At 49.5% G+C, this 20131-nt stretch overlaps 1 protein-coding gene across 1 annotated transcript in view; it reads left to right on the top strand.

Moving 5' to 3' along the window:
- Positions 1 to 458: 458 nt before the first annotated feature.
- The window catches only part of SLC43A2 (solute carrier family 43 member 2), a 29565-nt gene continuing 9892 nt past the window's right edge, over positions 459 to 20131 (top strand). Inside the window, exons 1-8 of the mRNA XM_027666828.1 lie at positions 459 to 1679; positions 8851 to 9040; positions 10050 to 10105; positions 10835 to 10911; positions 17446 to 17538; positions 18211 to 18344; positions 18781 to 18983; positions 19702 to 19845. Of these exons, the coding sequence (XP_027522629.1) occupies positions 1520 to 1679; positions 8851 to 9040; positions 10050 to 10105; positions 10835 to 10911; positions 17446 to 17538; positions 18211 to 18344; positions 18781 to 18983; positions 19702 to 19845 (1057 nt within the window). The 5' untranslated portion in view covers positions 459 to 1519. The remainder of the gene's footprint in view (positions 1680 to 8850; positions 9041 to 10049; positions 10106 to 10834; positions 10912 to 17445; positions 17539 to 18210; positions 18345 to 18780; positions 18984 to 19701; positions 19846 to 20131) is intronic.

Consider the following 20131-nt stretch of genomic DNA (forward strand, 5'->3'; position numbering starts at 1 on the left):
TGGGGGGGGAGGCTGCGGGGAAGGAGGGGGGGTTTGGGGGGTAATAGGGTATATAGGGGTACGCGGATGCCTGGGGGGATTCATGGCAGGCAGCGGGGGGAGAGGGGATGGATGGGGAGAGCCGGGTGGTGGTGGGTGGGGGGCTGCATGGGGAGCGGGGAGCGGGATGCAGCGGGGCTGTTCGGGGGAGCTGGGGCACGGGGGTGGTGCAGAGCATGAGTGGGGTGTGCTGGGGAAAATGGGGTGTGCTTTGGGGGCGGCTGGTAGGGGGAGAGCAGGGCTGCACCTCTTGTCGCAGAGAGGGGCTCTGGGCTGGGCAAGGGTACTGGGACTGGGGAGGAGGCTGCGAGCGCAGGGATGAGGAAGAGGAGGAGAGGTGATGGAGGAAATGCGTCGTGGGCTGCGCTGGGGCCTGTGCCATGGGTGGGTGGGTATGGGGGGGCACGGCTGCAGACTGGCTTTTAGGGCAGGGGGTCTTTGAGCCAGTTTCTGTAGCTGGAAGAGGCACCACTGCAGAGAGCTGAGTCAGACCCCCATCCCACCAAAGCACCTCGGGCTGGGGCCTGTGCCCCATGGAAAACCCTGGGAAGCTGTCCTGGCCAGGTGTGTGGCCAGCTGGTTTCCCCATTGTGCCGGATTGAGGTGTGCTCAGGCTGGGAAAAGCCTCAGCTTCTCTAAAATGGTCACCTGCCTTGTGACCCAAGGATTGCCTCCCACCTCAGGGCTCCCCAGAGCTGTCCCTTGGCCAGCCAGGTCTGCTCCCAAATCTGCTGCTTGCTCCCATGGGACCCGGGGACTGGGACAAGTGGAGACAGTTAATCTGGCCACAGCATCTGTGGGGCAACCTGGAGATGCCAGTGAGCTGTGCCCCAGCTGGATGGTCTGGCAGGTAGCAAAAGGCACTCCTTGATGAGCCGTGGGTGGTATAAATTGCATGTTTAGGACCCTCACTCACATTCCAGAGGAGATCTGTGCCCTATGTGGGGCAGAGCAGAGCTGTTGGATAGTTTAAAGCCACCATTAGGGATGTGGGGCTGTGTCCCAGCCTCTGCCTACTGGCAGCAGAGAGATTGGGGTGCTGGCAGAAACCCCCCCACTCTGGCATGTGTTTCCTTACTGCCTTAGCAATGAGCTGCCTGCCCAGTACGGGTGATGAGGGGGTGGGCTCGGGGCAGTTGCTCTTTGCTGCATTTTCATACCTGTTGCTCAGGAAGTGGAACAGAGTCCTTGAGCACTCCTGTGTCATGTGGAGTGTCCACTGGAGGGGCTGTTCCAAGGGCACCTGTGCTCCCCCATCCCTCCAGGTCACTTGGCAAGCTGGTACCTGCAAAAACTAGTTTAACACCCGAGTGCCTGACACTCGGCGGGCAGGTTTGCTCGCGTGCTTCTAGAGAGGTTTCCTGTCAAACCGCGCTCTTTTAATACTTTTTGATCAGCACGTGCTGTGTCTGTGGACTCACTGAAGGTTGTTCTGGTCCCTGCAGGTTGAGACTGAAGGAGGCCACCTCCCCAAGCAGCCATGGCCCCCACACTTGCCACGGCCCACCGCCGGCGCTGGTGGATGGCGTTCACAGCCATCGTGGAGAACCTGCTCTTCTCTGCTGTCCTGCTGGGCTGGGGGTCCCTCCTCATCATGCTGAAGGCAGAAGGGTTTTATTCCTACCTGTGTTATGGGCAAGGTAAGGATGCTCTGGGGGCTCATGTGAATAAGCTGCTGCTGAGCTTTGCTGGTGTGATTTCCCTGGTTTAGGATGGTGTGGAACTGGCTGCAGCAGGGCTGAGCTCAGTGTCAGTGCTGGGATAGAAGGAAGGGATGTGTGCTCTTTTCCAAAACCAGTGGCATTCTTGTAGTGGTGCAATGTGCCTGTAGTTGCTGTTGCTCTGCAGAGTGATTGGAAAAAGAAGCTTTAATGATTAAGTAAAGCTTTTCTGGATGGCCTTTTCCACTTAACCATGAGTTCTTCCTCTACAGGGAAAGGCTGGATGGATTCTGGAGGATGATGATTGGTGGGCAGAGTGTCCTGAGTTTATAGGAGGAACTATATAGGCACTTTGTTCTTAGTGGTAGGGAGGAAAGTAGTGTGAGTGGCGATAAGATTAGAGGAGTCCAATGCTGCTGTTAAGAATAATTTGCAGAAGTAAATGCTGCTGATGTTCTGTTCCTCTTCAAGCACCCAGGATGTGCTCAAACCAGGCTGTGTCTCTATGAGGGCTTGAGATTCACTCTCTGCCCCAGGCAGAGGAAGTATCTGTCCATGTTGCAGACACAGCCTGGAAGGGAAGAGGCAATCGTGGTGCGGAAAGGATAACCCTGGGAAAAACAACCTGGAGGTAGATATATATCCCCAGCTTGGGCACGGGGAGAATTGTGGTCTGGGGAATCCCACAGTGTGGTAGGGTGGACAGTGAGGTTAAAAGGAGCTTGAGGGTAAAGGTGTGATGTGGATTTGGAAGCTGCTGTAGTGACTGAAGTTTTGCATGTATTCAGAGAAGGGAAGAGCAGAGTGAAGAGAGGCAGGAGGTGTTTAGGTTCTGTCCAGATATGTGTGGTGATGGATTAGACTGGATCAGTCCCTTTGGGGCTGGAGGAGGAAGCAGTAGGGGAAGAAAAAGAGTTGGAAATAAGTGCATGGACCCGCAGTGGGTGATGGCTGAGAATAGTGGGGGAAACCTGAAGTGTGGGAAAGGAAGTCCAAGCGAAAGGTGACTGTGAATGGCTGTGATGGTTCATCAGCTGCTTGTTATCTCTCCTGTTTTGTGTGCCTGAGGGTGACTGCCTAAGTCCTGTAGAGCCTGGCCTGGTGCACCTGGTAAACACGTGTTTGAGTCTTCTACCAGCTGTAGCTTGGCTGCTTGATCTCCATCCTGTGCTCAGCTCACAGTGAGGGCTTCCAAGTGTGTCACTCAGGTCTCCGGTAACATTGCAGACTGTGAGGAGAGTCCTCAGCAGCTGGAGGCTGTGTAGGGCTTCTGTTCAGGGCTGTGCTCTCCAAATCATGGAGACTTTGTCATAGGCCTGTGTAAGAGATCACATTAAACCCATCAGGTGGAGACTATCTGCCACCGAGATAAAGCACATGAGAGCTGATAAGCAAATGCTGACTGTCTCTGAGAGCAGGCATTTGCCTGTCTGCTTCCTGAGATGTGCTCTGCTGACAAGAGCTTCACTTGGGTCCCATCTCCTGCTCTTTGATGGCTTTCAGTTCACCCGCCTTTGTCCTAAATGGCTGAGATTCACCTTGGCTTCTCACCCCTATTTGCTAATCTGTGGCTTTTCTGGCTCTCCCCGTGGGAATGTCCACAGACCATAGGGAAGATGCAAATGTTTGGACTGCTGTGAAATTTCTGCCCTGGGGGTAATTGCTTCCTCCCAGTGACCAACCTGTGCCCTGAGGCAAGAGAACCTAATACTTGAAAAGAAATTTGTGTGGTCAAATTGTTCTCGTTGTCCTCAAATATCTGGCCATCACTGCTGAACTTGTGATGAGGAGCACATTCATCCATGCTTACTCACTTTCCTTTCGCTGCTTTTGTCCTCATTGTAACAATCTGGTAGGGTCCTGGCTCCAAGTGTGGGGAGAGCAAGCTCTCAATGACCAGCCTCAAGCTGAGTTTGACCTTTGGTGGGATTAGGATGCCCCAGTGGTTGCCTTTTTCAGGGCAACCTATTGAATCCTGCAGCCAGAGTGGGTGCTTGGCTGGAAGGCTGGTGCAAACAAATTATAACTAGTAGCCTTTGGGCACTTGTTGTTCCTAATGCTGCTGTGTGCATGTAAGTATTGCAAAAAAAAATAGACTTTTCCTAATGAGCCAAAGGTTCTTGGCAGGGCTTTTGGTTTGTCAGCAAAAGCTCTTGCACTTTGTGATGCTGTCCAATGAAAGGGAAAACTAGACCTTGTCCTTTCTGCAGGCTCTTCTCTGAAGGTAACAGCAGCTGCCCAGAAAGTGGCTGCAGTTCATGAAGGGCTCCTTGTCTTCATATTGAATCACCCGCTTTCCCTCCTTGCCCTTAGCTTTTGGTGTTGGATTTTACTCAGCCACAGTACAAATGTGGGGTCCAATGGACTCTTAACTCAGTTGCCTGAGGGTGGAGGTGGACACCTAGGAAAAAAATCCAAAATAACAAATATTTGTGAAGCAGTTGTGCAACAGGGTTTGAGTGGGGGGTTGTACCAGTTTGGCCACCTCCTGAGAGGTATGTTTGAAATTCGCTGACAAGGAGCCTGGTAGTAGCACTTTGTTCCCATTTTAATTTTACTACACTACTACTTGGCCTTTAACCAACTGATGCAGCATCTTTTCTGTGCAAGTGCTGACTCCACAGTCTTTATCGGGATTTGGGCTTTATCAGCTCTCGGGGAATTTGATCAGTTCAGGGTCTTGCATTGCTGTGATGTTTCTGGGATTGGGAAGCTCAAGGCTTGGGTCTGAAACATGTTTGAAAAAAAAAAAAAAAGTCCTGAACTTGATAATCTGCTCACAAAGAGCAGAGATAAGGGGCACAGAGGGCTTTCCTCTAAGACAGGGCTGCAGAATACCAAAGGGATGATAAGCTAATTCACTTATGGCAAGTTAACGAGCTTTAACACAGGCATAGGGGGAAGGTGCTGCCTTGCAGTTCTTTCCTCTTATTTGGAACCTGTGATGGGGAATTTGCAGTCTGAAGGTCCCTTCCGAGCTGAGAAGATACAGCAACAGTTTGTGGAAAGGCTGCATAGGTGACCCTGTAAACAGGAAGAGAGAAAACGTGGTAAATGTTCAATTTGTACAGGAAACACACTGTGCTGATCAGCAGCTGCTGGGGGAGCACAGAGCTGCAGGGGAAGGTGCTGCAAAGAGGAAACCACAGCTGGGGAAGGAAGGGAGTTTGATTGGAGGTTGTGCCTTGGCTCTGTGAGGTTTTCACAGAGCTGAGCTGGGTGCCCAGAGAGAGGGTCCTGGAAGTGCAAGTGGAGGGACAGGGAAACCCGAATAAATTGCATTTGCAGTAGAAAGCAAGAACATCTCCTCCCAGTTCCCAGAAGTATGACACCATCCTGAAAAGACAAAACATGTTCTTATGTGGGCAGACTGCAGATCAGTTGTTTGCACATGTCTTTCATGGTGATATTTTTTTTTAAGCAGTACTCCCAGTTCTTTGGCCCCGATTTCTCTCTTTTTCCCTCCTTTTTTTCTCCTTTTTTTTTTTTTTTTAAATATAAAAAAAGAGGAGGAAAGTGAGGGTGTGCAGGCTTTGTTCCACAGAGCTATTGCCAGGGTGGCTGGGGGTGTCTTGCCTGCTTGGCACAGTCTGATCCATGAAACAAGATGAAAGGAAACCTCCTCTCTGCCATCCGAGATGGCAGTCGCTCCTGAAAAAGCCAGACTTGTTCCTCTGGTAATGTGGTGTGTGTGCCTGAGATTTGAAGAGGTCGGTAAAGAGTAGTTAATGATTGACCCTCTCATGGAACCTACAGCACCTAATTTGGGAGAAAGGGTGACTTTAAATGTTCCAGCCTGAACAAATCTCAGTGATGATCTTGACATAAATGATTACCGAGGCAGCCTTGTTCTCACCTAAGCTGTCATTCCTTAAATAGTAACTTGAACTACTAATTGGGCAGTAGAAATCCTGCTGCTTGTATGGGGAGTGCTGTAAAAATAGGCAGCATGTTCTTGTAATTGCTGGTAAAGACTTGCAGCTTCTTCTGGCTTGTCAGTGAGACAGTGGTGAGCGTGCTCAGCCTCTCTGCTGCTCCTTGCCCGGGTGTCTCTCCTGCCCGTCAGACCTGGCAGGTGGACTTGGCAAGAGAATTTGGGGAGAGCACCATTGTGGGCACAGAGCCAGCCCTTCCCCAAAGCACTGCTGCAGAGGGAGCCAGGCACGTAGGAGACTTTCCCCAGGAGTGTGGCGTGCACTGATCTGGAACAGGATCTGTGATTGAAGGGAGCTGCTGTTTGCTGTAACCAGGTGCGTTAGGTAGGTGAGTAGTTAGGCAGGTTCTCTGCCCATTAAACTCCTCCTGCATGTCCTGTGCTGCCACTCACTCTCCTGTGCTGATGACCTGCTGGCACCTGAATCTGTGCTGCTGGAAGAGACGGCTCTTGGCTGGCTGGACCTTGTGTGTGCTGCAAACACCTGCAGCCCCTCCAAAATGTTCTATTTATGGAGGTGGCTCAAAGGATCAGAGCATGTCAGGGTGCCAAGGGCTGCTTGAATCACTTCCATTACGCCTCAGTGGATCTTCTCTTGTTGCTCAGAGGCTGCTTCTATTTTCACAAACAATTTGTATTTCCACATAACACTGTTGCCTGGCCCCTCCTTGGAGCTGGCACTGAGCAGCTGTAAACAAGGTGGTTGGTACAGGCAGGGACTGAAGTTTTGTGCCCTATTCCAAGCCTTCCTGGCTGCAGCAAGTCTTGGGAGAGGGCCAAGTTTCCTTGCTGTTTCTGAGCTGTGCCCTCTTCACCTCCTGATGTTGGTGCCCACCGTGAGTGTCATCAGAGGGTCTGCAGGCGTGTGTGGGAACTCCTTGGGATCACGTCACTGCTGTACACATCAATACACTTTCAGGAGTTCATATACTCCAGCTTTAAATACTGAATATTTCTGTTTTGAGATCTTTTTCTGTGGAGGGTTACAGATGCTTTAACACACGCAGCCAGAAGTTAAAAGGTCACTGCACTGTTCATGGCCCTCCACCCTTCTTCCACTCCACAGCTGAGCTATCTCTGCACAGTGCTGACACAGAGAAACTGCTACTACTTTCTCAATTCTCCCTCTCCCCTTGTTTTCCCGAATTTAACCTCTCACCCACATCTGTTTCCTATGAATTTATCTTTGTGGAGAGCCCAAAAAGCCTTGATGCTGTGGGTGAAGCTGTGAGCCTGTGCCTGCCTTACAGAGCTGCTGTCTCAAGTCAGTATTTAAGATCCTCGGCCACACCAAGAGGAGACTGTGAGGGAAAGATGGATGAAAAAGACTGAGATGTAGCGTGAAAACTGCAGAGAGCCTCCCAAGTCTGTCCAGGACAGATTTCTAAGGATGTGACTTGGGAGCCTCAGGCTGCAGTGCTGCCCTCGTTGCCAAAGTGATGCTGCTGGTGGGACATGTGGTGTTTCGGGGATATTTGTTGCTTACTCAGACTATCCACAAGTAGCAGGGCAAGAGAAGGGACAGATTAAATTATCAATCAGGAGCATGTGGCAATGGGAAGGAACAGTCATTGCTGCCTGAAGGCGGTTTGAGACCATCTTAGCAAAGATGTTGGTGGGAACAATGTACACGGGGAGAAATGCCTCTGCCTTCCCTGGAGTGCTGGGAGGGGACAGAGGAAGTTTTGCAGGCAGCTCAAAAGCCTTGGATATCAGCTGAATTCCTGCCAATACCTGATGGCTGGAAGGTGGAGTGAGGTTTGTTTACAGTGGACACAAAGCTGGGAGGGTGGTTTTGGGCAGCTGGGAGAGGCAGGGTGCAGCCAGTAACTGTAGTGGTGCTGAGGCTTGGGTAGAAGAGGAGGAGTTGCAAGATGGGGCTGTGTGATCTCTAGAGATGGAGGGAGGGCAAGAGCAGCCAAGGGAATCTCCTCTACGAGCCACACCAAGCAGTGAATCTGAAATCACTTGTACGTGAGGGATTCCTGCTAATTAACTAACTAACCAGGGCTCCCTGGGAATCTCTAGTCTCACTGCATGCTGATGGTTATGTAGGTGACTTCTCTCCGTATTCCTCTTTTAATATTGAACTTTGTCAGAGGAGTTATTAAATATGGAGGAGAGTATTTTATATCACTGGCTTGCAGCAGCAAGAGAGCAAGTGCTTTGTCATACCAGCAAAGGTTACTTACGAGTCAGATAAGTGTTGGGAGAAGGAGAGGTGGAGTGCACTGGAGCTGTGGGTTGATGAGAGTCTAAAGGCACACATACTCACTCAAGGAGTTGTAAGCAACCTTGGGATAGGCATGTAACAGGAGAAGAGTTGACATGAGGCAGTAAAAGGGAACTTCTTTCCTTTCATTTTTTTTTTTTTTTAAACTGTCCTGTCTGTTTCTGTCTGGGTTACACAACATGGGCTCTGTTCAGCGTGGGAGTTTGCATGCAGAGTTCCTCATGTAAGGGCAAGAACAGAAGGCTGGAGTTATTATTGATCTGTACGACCTAAACCCCCTTTGAAAGAATAGAAAATGCTAATTATGGGGCAAGAGTTAAAGATGCATAAATCCTTTAACAAATGGAGAAGGCAGGTGAGCTGCCAGCCCTCCTGGGAGCAGGGTAGTTAAATCCAGGAAGGATTTTTCAGAGCCAGGGCAGCCAAAGCAGGGTGGCTACTGCAAAGCCATTCCTCATCCTGATGCCTGCAGTGAGGGTAGGAAGCTATTCATTTGAGCAGGCTGTTGCTCCGTGCCAGGCCTTGTCAGCCCAGTGTCTGGAACCAAAATAACTGATTTGACTGTAGCTGTCACTAGTTTTCTTAGGGAAAAATCTGTGATGAGAACATGACAGCTGTAAATTAGGAGGAACCTATTTTTGTGTTAGTCCCTTCAGGTTCTGCTGGGGTTTAGTCCCCTGTAATTGCCAGACCCTTGCTGTATAGTTGTTTCAATAAATTAATGAATCTCCATCACTAGGTTTTTACCCTGCTGCTGCATGGGATGCCTATCCCCTGGGTGCCTGTGCATCCTTTTCCTGCTCAGGTTTCCCTTGTCCTGCTGCTCTCCTTCTCCATTTCTCACTGATTATAATAAAAAATGGAATGTGGAGGCTGTACGCCCAGCGTGTTGTGGCACTCCGTGTGCGGAGCTTTTCTCTTCCCTCCTTCCTGAAATGCTGCAAACCCCATCCTAATGCACATTCCTCTCTCACCCCGTGTAGAGGACACCAACAACAGCTCTGAACACAAGAATAGCACAGCTTCAGAGCACAAGTGGCCTTCCTGCAACGCCCAGGATGAAATGCTGAACTTGGCCTTCACCATCGGGTCCTTCCTCCTCAGTGCCATCACGCTGCCCTTGGGAATTGTCATGGACAAGTACGGCCCTCGCAAGCTGCGGCTGCTTGGCAGGTGGGTTGCCTGTGCTCGCCTGGGTGGGCTGAGGGAGTGAATTCCCACTCTGTCTGGCCCAGATGGGTGCTGTCTGGGTGCTGTGCCTGTTGTGGTGTCCCTGCAGCATTGGGAAGAGTGTGAGGGATGAGATCTGCTGGTAGCCGGTGGCCGTGCACAGGGCTGGGATGTTTTCAGCCAGCACAGTGAATTGCTCCATAAGGGAAGGGCCTGGAACTCCATGTCCACACTTCTGCTCTCCAGTGTTGCTCTGTGATCCCCGTCCAGATGGAGCCTGGAGGGAGAGTCATTTGTGAGTCATGGAGGGGAGCTTTCTCCTTGAGCTGGGAGCTGTGTCCTGAGAGGCACAAAATCAAGATGTTACATCATTGTTTGCAGGCTGGGGAGTTAACTTGGGAATAAACACATCCTGTTGCCTTTTCTAGGGCCCTTCTCTTCCATGTGGTGTATATTGCTTTATGCCTTAAATAACAAGGTCTTAGCTGTTTCCATCGTGGCATGTAGGGATTAGTGACTTGTTGGGCTCAGTGGACCCCAGCACTGTTTTAATTGTCACGATTTTAATGCAGTGAACTTGATCAGAACCCAAACTGGCCCGTAGGCAGAGTGGAGAAAAACAGGGCAAGTCTCTGACTCAAACCCTACCAGAGAGGAGCTGTGAGTGCTGTGACCACAGCTGGGGCTCAAGACAAAGGCTGCTGCTGTCTTTGGTCACCTCGGGGTGAGGGCTGGCAAAGCTCTGTGGGGAATTTGAGTCCAGCCAGAGCTGCGTCATTACTGGGAGGAAAGGTTCCTGCCTCAGCCCTTGTGCAAGGCTTGCCTGTAATATTTGTTTGTCTGTAACGTTTGGGTATTTCCCTGGATTTTTCTTTCCAGGTTGCCAGCTTCCCTCCCTCTCACAGAAATTACACTGCGCTTGCTTAACGAGGCGCTGAGGAGAAGGAGGCAGATGAATTTTACTGCATTTAAGGCTGTCTGTGAGAAACTCATGGGTCTGGTTCCCTTTCAGTGCCTGCTTTGCTGTGTCCTGTGTGCTGATCGCGTACGGTGCCAGTAACCCAGACTGTAAGTCAGTGTCTCTCTGCTGAGCTGGGAGGACTCTGGGGCTGTGGCTTGGGGTTTCTGGGGAAGCAGACGAGTGTGCTCAGGCTGTCACACCCCCAGTGCTGCACTAGGGTCTTGCTGAGGACATGAGCCAAGCCTCTGCCAGCCTGAGGGAGCCAAGTGGCTCTGGGAAGGGCTGATGTTTCACAACACTAAAGTGGAGAGCACAGTCAAGGGCCAAATGTCTGAGATACCCAGGTCTCTTAGCTTTGTGGTTGGGCAGGGACAGGTCCTGTAAAGGAGTAATTGCAAACAAGTTCATGGCTTTTTCAGGGTTGGGAAGTAGGTAATAGCACACAATGTGTAAATTGTTTTCTTGCCAGGGATAGATGGAGCTTGCTCCTCAAGACCAGATAGTGACATGACACTTTGAAACCAGTTCTTTCAAGTAAATCTTCCTTTTAAGACCCATCAGACAAGCTGAATCAGCAATTCTTTTCCTTAGAGAAAAGAAACCCTTCCCTTCTGGGGAAAGATGATCCCATCCTGAACTCTGTTTTGGAGGAAAGCCCTGTCCCTCCTGGTCTGTGTGGCTGGGGAGATGGGTGCTGGGTCAAGAACAGCGTGACATGTCCTGAGGGTGTTGATCTGCTGACGGTTTTGTGTGTCAGGGCCAAAGCCCTCAGGGCTCTTTTCTCCTTTCCCTCCCCACCCTAGTGAAAGCTAAGGGCAGGTTTTTTATTGTTGCAGCTCTGTCTGTGCTGATATTCATTGCACTGGCTCTGAATGGCTTTGGTGGGATGTGCATGACCTTCACATCGCTCACGGTAAGTGAAGAGTTATTACCTGACTGTTCTGTCCCTTACTGTGGCTGTGAGCTGGGCTGGCAGGAAAGAGCAAAGTGGATCTTCTGCCCATGGCTTGAATAGCACGTGTTTGTGTTTGGTACAAAGGGTCAGTCACCCTTGGGACTGAGAACTAGGTTGTTATTCTAAGGCTTGTTTTCCCCGGTCCTGTTTTTTCACCTGCCCCTTGTATCTCAGGTGAAGGTTGGGGAGTAAAAAGGAAGTGTTTTTGTCTGAGACTCACATTTTCATATGCCTGTACATGCAATGCTCAGTTACTTGGCAGAGGCTGGACATGTGTTTGCACTGGATTTAGCATTGAGATACTGCAGGAAGAATCAGCAGGGCACAAACCCTTTGCAGCTGGGTATGACCAGCTTTCTGCAAGTGCAGTTTGCATCTCGCCTCAGGAGAATGGTTGTTCTTGAGCACAAAAAGCTTTTGCTTTCAGAAGGGTGAGAGTCCTTTGCAGGTTTCCTTAGAAATGCTCCATTGTTGAATGTGTCCAGCTCCATCTGTGCAGCCTTCTTGGATATGTTTAGTTTATGGATTGTATGGAAAGCTTTGGTCAACAACTGTCAGCTGGATCTCTACATTTTGGGGTTCTTTTTGCCTGGAGGCAGAAGCAGTATCATTCTCCAAATAACTGCTTTATTTTCTGCCTCATTACCCTGATTGTTGTCAGCATGGCTGAAACAGGGCTGCGTGGAAAGTCGCCCAGAAAACAAGTCTGGGAAGCACTGCTGTTTTTTGAGCTGTGGTCAAAAACTTTCAGATGTGGACTGCGCTACCTTCAACTTGCTGTTGAAGTAAAACTTCCTATTAAAGTTACCACTAATTTAATAGGGCTTAGGCACTGACTGAACAAGGCTTAGACACTGACTGAACTCCTGAGACCTAAATTTGGCAGAGGCTGGGTTTCAAGAGCACTCCGTGTACTGTGATTTTGCTGCTGCTGTTGCCTTCGTGTATTCAAAACTCTCAAAACTCTGTGCAGATGTTGCTCTCTCCTTTGTATGGGGTGTTCTTCACTGGGAGCCTTGGCTGTGGTCCCAAGGAACTGTGGGGCAAATGTCATCCTGCCACGCTTCAAATAAAAGCAAGGAAGAGAGGAGCACATCAGTACTGCTGTGGGAGAGGGGAGGATTCCCACCCTGCTGCTGCCAGCGTTGGTTATTGTCTCTCTGGGTGATTATGAAGGGGTCACAGATTATTTTAGAATCACTGGTGATGATAGGAGTGAGGGCAAGGATAAGGAGGAAGTATATTGGATGTGCTGTACTGTGTGTACTGTGGCTTTTAGCACCAGAAGAAGTGAGCAAAGCCACTTATTAGTGCCCTCATTAGTGAGCCAGTTCCGCAGTGCTGAGGAACTGCAGGAAAAAGGTCAGATCTTCCCAGAAGAGATCCAAGCCTTGAGGAGGTCTGAAGCAAGTAGTGATGCTGTGAGATCACACAGGGAGGCCTCAGGTGGAGCCCACCCCCTCCAGACATCAGTGTGTTTTATAAAGAGCTGAGGTGGCTTCAGGCCTGCCTTCTCCAACCCAGAGTCAGATGTAGCTGCTCGTGCCTCCCTGCACAGCTGCACAGAGGCATTTTGGTACCTGAGGCGTGTGAACGTGGTTAAAAATAATCTAAAGTGGGAGGGAAGCACTTCTTCACCTGCATCACAGCGTAGCTGTGCTGGTGACTGTTGGAAGCAGCTGTAGTTTGGTTGTTGGCAGATCACTGTGTGGTTCTGCCTGCAAGCTGGGGAGCTCGCAGTTGGTGTGCCAAGAGCCACCTTCTGTGGTGACACGGTGATACCTTGTGGATTTCTTCCAGCTGTAGCCCACAGAGACAGGGAGTGTGACAAGTGAGAATGGCATGAAGCTGAGTTGGGAGGTTTAGGTTGGGTATCAAGCACCCAGAGGGTGGTTGGGCACTGAACAGTCTCCCCGGGGCAGTGGTCACAGCACCAAACCTGGCAGAGCGCAAGGAACATTTGGACAACGCTCTCAGGCACATGGTGGGATTGTTGGGGTGTCCTGTGCAGGGCCAGGAGTTGGATTTGATAGTCCTGATAGGTCCCTTCTAACTCAGCATATGCCATGATTCCACAGGGATGACAGCTCCACGGCTTGCAGGCCGCAGGTGACGTGGCTCGTACACACTGTGCCCTGTGTTGTGCCCAGGAGAGGTTGGAGTAAGCACTGAAAGGGGGAGGCTCAGAGACCTTCATAAGGACGTTCATTGCCAGGGAGGTGAGCCCTGAGCAGCTCCTGGTGCCAAGGGAGCTCGTTCTGGCTGACACAGGCCCTGGCTGCCGAGCACACACGTGCGCACACGAGTCACAGCAAGGTGACTCCCTTCCCCTGCCAGCTGCCAGTGGCCTGAAGTGCTCCAGGAAATGGGTCAATCCCAGTGGTGCATGAACTGGTCTTCTGCCACCCCGGGTGGGTTACAGTCGCTGCTTCATGGCCGGGTGTCCACAAGGGAGCCCCTGCAGTGTGTGGGGTTGGGGTGCTCACCCAGGGAGCTTCATCAGGGGTTGGAACCTCCTGGGCCACCTGTGTGGTGTGATCTGGTGGCAGGGCAGGAGACTGGGATCCTCGGTGCCTCTGTAAGGGATAAATGGGATCTCTGAGGATTAGAGCCTGGGACAGTACTGCACAAAGCTTTGCCTCTTGAGTTTAAAGCCTTTTTCAGTGACAAGTCCCCAGGGTATCATGAAAGCACATGGCAGGCTGTGGAGCCAAAACAAGCTGCCGTTTCTGGGTGCCTTGTCTGTGGCTTGGGGAGGAGGGGGAGCGAGCAAACGGTGCTGTTCCCACTTCTGGGAACAAGGTCAGACTGTGCCTGTTGTTAAAATGCAGAGGGGAGATTTCTGCCTCGTGACTTGTTCTTAGCCAATATAAGTGAAGATTGGAAATGGAAACAGATCTGTGTTGGTGGCTCTGACAGCAACACAGGGATCTGGCACTGGTCCTGCTCCACAGCTATTTCATGCAAAGAAATAAACATGTGTGATAAATTACCACAAAGAGCCTTTTATAGATTGTTCTCTGTCCTGTTTTCCTTTCAAAGAATTACAGCTGCTTTGCTCTTTATTTTCTGCTACAAACAACCCCCTATAATCAAGGTGGGGGGAACATCTCTGTATAGGGAATCTGCTTGGAAATATTAGGAAAACTTAGGGCTCTCTGAGCTTTTGTTTGTTGGAGAATGGGAACAAGAATTTCCATATGCTTTGAGCAAAGCAGGCAGTTTGAAGCTTTCCTGGAGAACATATTTTTAGTGTCTGTATAACTTCCAAATACACCCCCGACAGGGAAAACAAAGTTTAATTGAACAAAAATACCATTCTCCAGTAGTCAGGTTCTCAATCCCTTGACTTCTTCCACTGTTTTCCAAACAGTCCTTGCAAGAGAAAAGAAACTGGGTTTGGTAGTACTACTGTGATATCTTCTGTATATGGATTATCTCCAGGAAAAAGCTGAGAAAATTATAAAAGGTGATTTCAAACTCACTATAGGGCAGATGAGAAAATAATCTGCAAGAGGAAATTATTTATCAGTATAGAATTACACACCTGCAATAAAGGATTCCAGGAAAACTTACATATGGAAACATTCAGTTAGTGTCTTTCTGACAGGACATGAAGTTAATAGTACATTGAGTGTTATTGACCTTTAAACAGAAGGCTTACAAGTTTCTGTCGTCATAGGTCTTGCAGAATTGGAACTGTCATACCAGAATGGGCAGAACTTAGTGGAGGAGTCACTTCTGGCCTGCAGAGATAAGACAGAATGAGGATCAGATCTTTTTGGTGGCAGAAAAACAAAGAACCCACTTGCTCTCTGTGGCTTGTGTTTTTTGTAGGGGTTTTTTTTCTTCCCCGTGGTTCATTTTTTCCAACGCTTGCTACTATAAAGACAGCATGAAAAATGACTTGGTAAATACTGTGTGTTATTTTAGTAGCTGGTCTTTAACTGAGACCTGCTCAGGCCCTGCCAGTGCTGGTATTCACAGTCTGAGAGGTTTTCTGTCTGGGTATGGACTACTTTTTCCCTTCACCTCCTTTCTGCCCCTCCAGGTAGTCTCATATTTCCTTTCCTTCCAAGTGCTCAGTGTTTGCAGTTTCTGTTTTGATAGGGTTGGATAAGACCTTAAATCTCTTCTGGTGTTTTTTTGTGGTTTTTTTTTTTTTTGTTTTTTTTTTTTATCTAGCTGCTTGCTTGGTGCCAAATTGGATTTTAGGAAATCTTTAGCCTTTCTAGGACTTCTGTCCCCATCAAGGCAGAAGCAGACTTGGGTTTTCCCAAGCATAGTTGCCTGTTCTGTGTCTCCAGTTGCCCTCAGAGCAGGAGGATCCACCTGGGAATTGCTTGCCTGCTGTATGAAGAAGGCTCTTTGTGGTGTTTTGTGTCTCTGGGGAGAACCACCCCGAGCCAAGAAGCAGCTGTGTTTGTGGAGCCCTTGCCCTGCCCCGAGCTCCCCAGCAGGAGCAGCTGCTTGTTGTCATTTCTGGAGATCATTTTAGGTGTGGGGTGTTTGAGGTGAAGCAAATGCCCAGCCCGGTGACAGCGACCAGCCTTTCTGCAGCCTGCAGACACCGTATCCTCTGCAGATGCTGTTCTCTGGGGCGTGTATTTAGGCCACTGCTTCCAAGGAGAGATTTTTTCGAGCCTGGTAACAGACCTTTGGATCCTTTGCCGTTTCCTGCCTGCAGCTCCCGAGAGCAGCCTGTTGGCAGCTCTCCCGCATGCGGGGATCCGGGATGGGTGTGGGGATCCTCTGCAGAGCAGTGCAGCGTTTTCTGCCCGGGGTTCACCGGCACAGCATTCCTGCTGCTCCCTGGCCGGGGTTATCTGAGGACCTGGAGGCTGCACTGCATAGGAAGCTCTGCAGTGGGACACAGGGATGATAAACAGCCAGATGGATCCTGGAGTGTGCCTGCACAGGAATACTTGCGTTGTAAACACGCCGCTCCTGCCGTGACACAAGCCAGATTTGCTTGCCTTATATGCTGCTCCTGGGAAAGATGGATTTGTTTTTCAGCAGTGGAAGGGGAATGTGATGGCAGCATTTGCTTGCTCAGGCTCGGTCTCGATGTTCTCTGAATTGTTCTGTGCAGTGGCCCCTTTACACAGATAAAATGCTGGTTGTGCTTTCAGTCCTAGAAGGCATCTGCAGTGTCCTGCTTTGAGGTCCTCTGAGGCTGATGGGTAATGATGCTCAAGTGAATTTGGGGAGTAAATGACCCAAAAAAAGGAGGTGGGAGGAAAATCTGCCTGCCTGCAGCAGAATCTCTGCCTGTTGACCAGATTCAGGAAGTATCAGCCGAGTTCTCTGTAGCCCAACAACTTCAAAGCTTCTCCCTGTAATTTTTCAATTTCCAATATTGGTGAGTGATGGAAACTTGGTCATGTCTGGTTGTTTAGGAAAACAGGGAGTTCCTCCTTTAAAAAGATGTGGGAAGGTCTCCCAGCTCTTTCTGCCTTTTTCACTCTGCTTTTTGGTCCTGAGTGGAAGCAGGAGCTGGTGAACCAGCCTGGGAGTGATTTTTTTTTCCTGTTGAGGTGGCAGAAGTGGCTGCTGTGAGCTGCTTCTAGCTGTCCCTACCAAGAATCTGTCTGCTTTCCCAACAGATCCTTGAAGAACCAGCCTGGTCTGCTCCCAGCAGTGTCAACACACCTGATGGGAGCCCAGGCAGTGAAGTGGGGTGGGTGGCAGGAATGGCAATATGAGGTGCTGTTGCTTGCTACAGAGTTCAGCAGCTGTGTAGCTGTGCTGAGCAATAAATCCTTGGATATCTAGTGTTTGTGATTGCTTTTCTGCACCTAGCTCCAGTATAGGGTGCTTGGGCATCTGAGCCATCCAAATGATGCAGAAATTATCAGCTTTAGGTAGAGAGAGTCTGCTCTCACAGAAGGAGCCATGGAGATAGCTAGAAATGGAAATGCAAACAGCAGCACCGTTTGTGTTTGTCTCTGTTTCTTCTTGTTATAACAGGAACTTTCTGGTCTGCTGGAAAGATTTGGATGCTGACCCCAGGTGCATAAACAAACCTGGCAGTTCAAGGTGTTGCAGGGTGTGTTAGACTGTGGCAATCAGGGGCTGTGTCTAACAACTTTTGACTTAAAAAGAGGGTGATGCACAGAGAACTTGGGCACGGGTCTTTTGGAGAGGAAAAGAGGTGGTGGCTGCAGACTTTGGGTAAGGAGCTCTTAAAGAAAGTGGGAGAGCTGGAGCACACATTCCTGTGCTAAAGGTGACCAATGCAAACTATGCCGTCAGTCTGGAAAGAAGCAGTGTCACTGAGCACATAAATCTTGGATTACAGACATTCCCTGTCACTGGAGACACCAGTGCAACCTGCAGAGTAATATCCTAAAGAGCTAAGTCGTTCCTGAGTAAAACTGGCTGCTTCACATGCTGGTATCCAGGAGCCTTAATCCTAAATGCTGATATTGTCCCAAGAAAGCCTCGTTCCCTTGGCACCAGCCTGTTTCAACCGATTTTTTCTTTCCCCAGCTGCCCAACATGTTTGGTGACCTTCGTTCCACGTTCATTGCTCTGATGATTGGCTCCTATGCTTCCTCTGCTGTGACTTTTCCAGGAATCAAGGTGAGGCCATGGGATCAAGACTCGTGACTGGTGTGCTGGCGTCTTGCACCATTTAGCAATAATGTGGCAAGAAAGAGGGACTGTTTGCTAAAGCACTTTTTTAGAGATGTGCATTTGCAAGATTCAGTTCCTGTCTGTATTAAAGGCTTCCCAAGTGACTGCCTTGAGAATGCAACAAATAGGAAAATTTAAAAAGTGCTAAGTTGAAGTAACAAATTCCTTCAAAAAGATCTTAAATTTTTTGATCTCTAAGCCATGTATATGTATTTTTTTTTTTAATCCACATATGTACACTTAACCTCTGTGATTGTCACCAATGGTTGGCTTGGAAGATAATTTATTGCTAGCAAATGGCACTGAGGGGACAAGAGACAGTCACCTGAGCTGCCTGGATAGATCACTACTGGTTCTGAACCAGAGATGTTTGATTGCAGGGTTAGCATAAGGGGGATATATAAAGGTAAACCAATCTCAGGTGTGCAGGGAAGTTCCTGATGGCTTTCCAGGAAGAAGGATCTTGTCACAAAACTGTTTTTTTTGTTACCACCTGAGTTTAACCCATTTTAAATGTAGTATGTTCTTTCCCACTGGTTCCTCTCAGACCTCATTCAAAGAATATTGAAGGATCTTTCTACTCTTATAGCCAAAAACACGTTCCCTTGTGATTTCCAGGTTATATACGACTTTGGGGTCTCCTTCATCCTTATTCTGCTTGTCTGGGCAAGCTGTGCAGGACTTGTTTTCCTCAACTGTTTCTTCAACTGGCCCCTGGAGCCTTTCCCAGGACCAGAAGACATGGACTATTCGTAAGTTCCCTCTATCCTGGCCTTGAGGGCTAATCCTGTTCTTAAATCTCTAGAAAGTGCTGGCACAAAGAACTTGGAGGAAAGGACAGGGAACTCCTTTGCATGCTGTTTATTGCTGCCACCTCTTAGGCTGAGGATTTATGTCTGCCATTACCATTATGTCTTTATTGGTGAATACCAGTGGAAAGTGGAACTTTCCAAAGCGTAGGAATTATGGAAAAATAATCTGTCCATAGTCATAAGCATTCCTACATTGATCTGTGCCAAATTGGCCTGGGGAAAGTATCTCTATGTGCTCTGGATCCAAACCGTGTGTGGGTTTGTAGATGGAAACTAGTGCCTTAAATCCACAAACAGCCTTTCTGACTCTTGCAACTTTGCTGCCTCAGGTTCCTCACCCTGTGTTGCAGCTCTCATGCCCTTTGCTACCCAACAGGGTGAAAATAAAGTTCAGCTGGCTGGGATTTGACCACAAGATCACCGGGAAGCAGTTTTACAAGCAAGTGACGACTGTGGGGCGCCGTCTCAGCGTGGGGAGCTCCATGAAGGGCCCCAAGGAGCCAGCAGCCTTGCAAGAGAACAACAAGCTCTGCCTGTCTACGGTGGACCTGGAAGTGAAGTGCCAGCCTGACAGTGCAGGTGTGGTTCCCTGAGTGCCCCAGGGATGCTTGTGCTGGCACAAGCCCATTGGCCTCTCTGCTCTGCTCCAGACCTGTTTGTAAGAGTGATACGTGATCCAGGTGTTGCCAGGGCCATGTGCCAGCCACCGTGACAGAAACATGAGTTCAGTTATATAAGGAATCCTGTCCTTGTATCCCTGCCTAAGTACAACATATGGAGTAGCCAGTGGTGAGGACACCACCATGGCAGTGGGTGTGGCTGCAGGAGGACAGGGCAGTTGGTCACTGCTGTCTCTTAGGTGGACTGTTGCCATCATAGAATGGTATGACTTGCAGGGAATTTTAAAGATCATTTCATTCCATCCCCCTGCCCTGGGCAGGGACATCTCCTACTAGCTCAGGTTGCTCAAAGTCCTGTCCAACCTGGCCTTGATGGTGAAAGCAAATGGTTTGAAGTTTCCTTTTGTTCCAATCCACTGAATCAGGCAAGTCCTCCTCCCTGCTTCCTTGCCCCCATTACTGGTATCCAAAATCCAAGCATCCACAGCTCTTCATTATGGAAGTTTGTAAGGTGCCAGGTAGTTAACTGTGAACTTCTTGGAGCTGCCACTGGCACACAGTGTTGGAACGACTATTGAGGAGAAGAATTGCTAGGCCAGAGGTGGAAGCCTCTTCTGAAATGGTAAATGTTTACCAAGGTATTTTGCTTTCTTCAGACTCTGTTATTCCTTCTGCAGCTTCTCCCTCCTTCATGAAGAGTGTCTTCAGCCCTATCTTGTTGCTCAGCCTTATCACCATGTGTGTCACTCAGCTGCGGCTCATCTTCTACATGGGAGCCATGAACACCATCCTCGAGTTTCTGTCTGGAGACCCAAATCAAGGTAGGGGGATCTCTGAACACCTTTCTTTATCTGCTTCCTTGGAACTGAGAGCTGCCTCAGGCTCGGTCCTTACAAGAGGCCAGTGAACCTGATTACTCAGCAGATACATTGTGTGTGGTGTCCGAGTGCACTGGCAGCTGCTGGGAGGGTCCAGCCAAGGGCTGGAACCAGCCCAGGACAGAGGGGCAGCAAGGCAGATGCTTGAATGTCAACCTAATTTTAGCCCTGTGTCTGTCAAATACTGCTCCATGTTATTTCCCCGGGTAGGTTGTTAAAAGCAGCCTTT

The sequence above is a fragment of the Corapipo altera genome, unplaced genomic scaffold (genome assembly GCF_003945725.1).
Source record: "Corapipo altera isolate COAL_440 unplaced genomic scaffold, ASM394572v1 181, whole genome shotgun sequence".
NCBI classification, from domain to species: Eukaryota; Metazoa; Chordata; class Aves; order Passeriformes; family Pipridae; genus Corapipo; species Corapipo altera.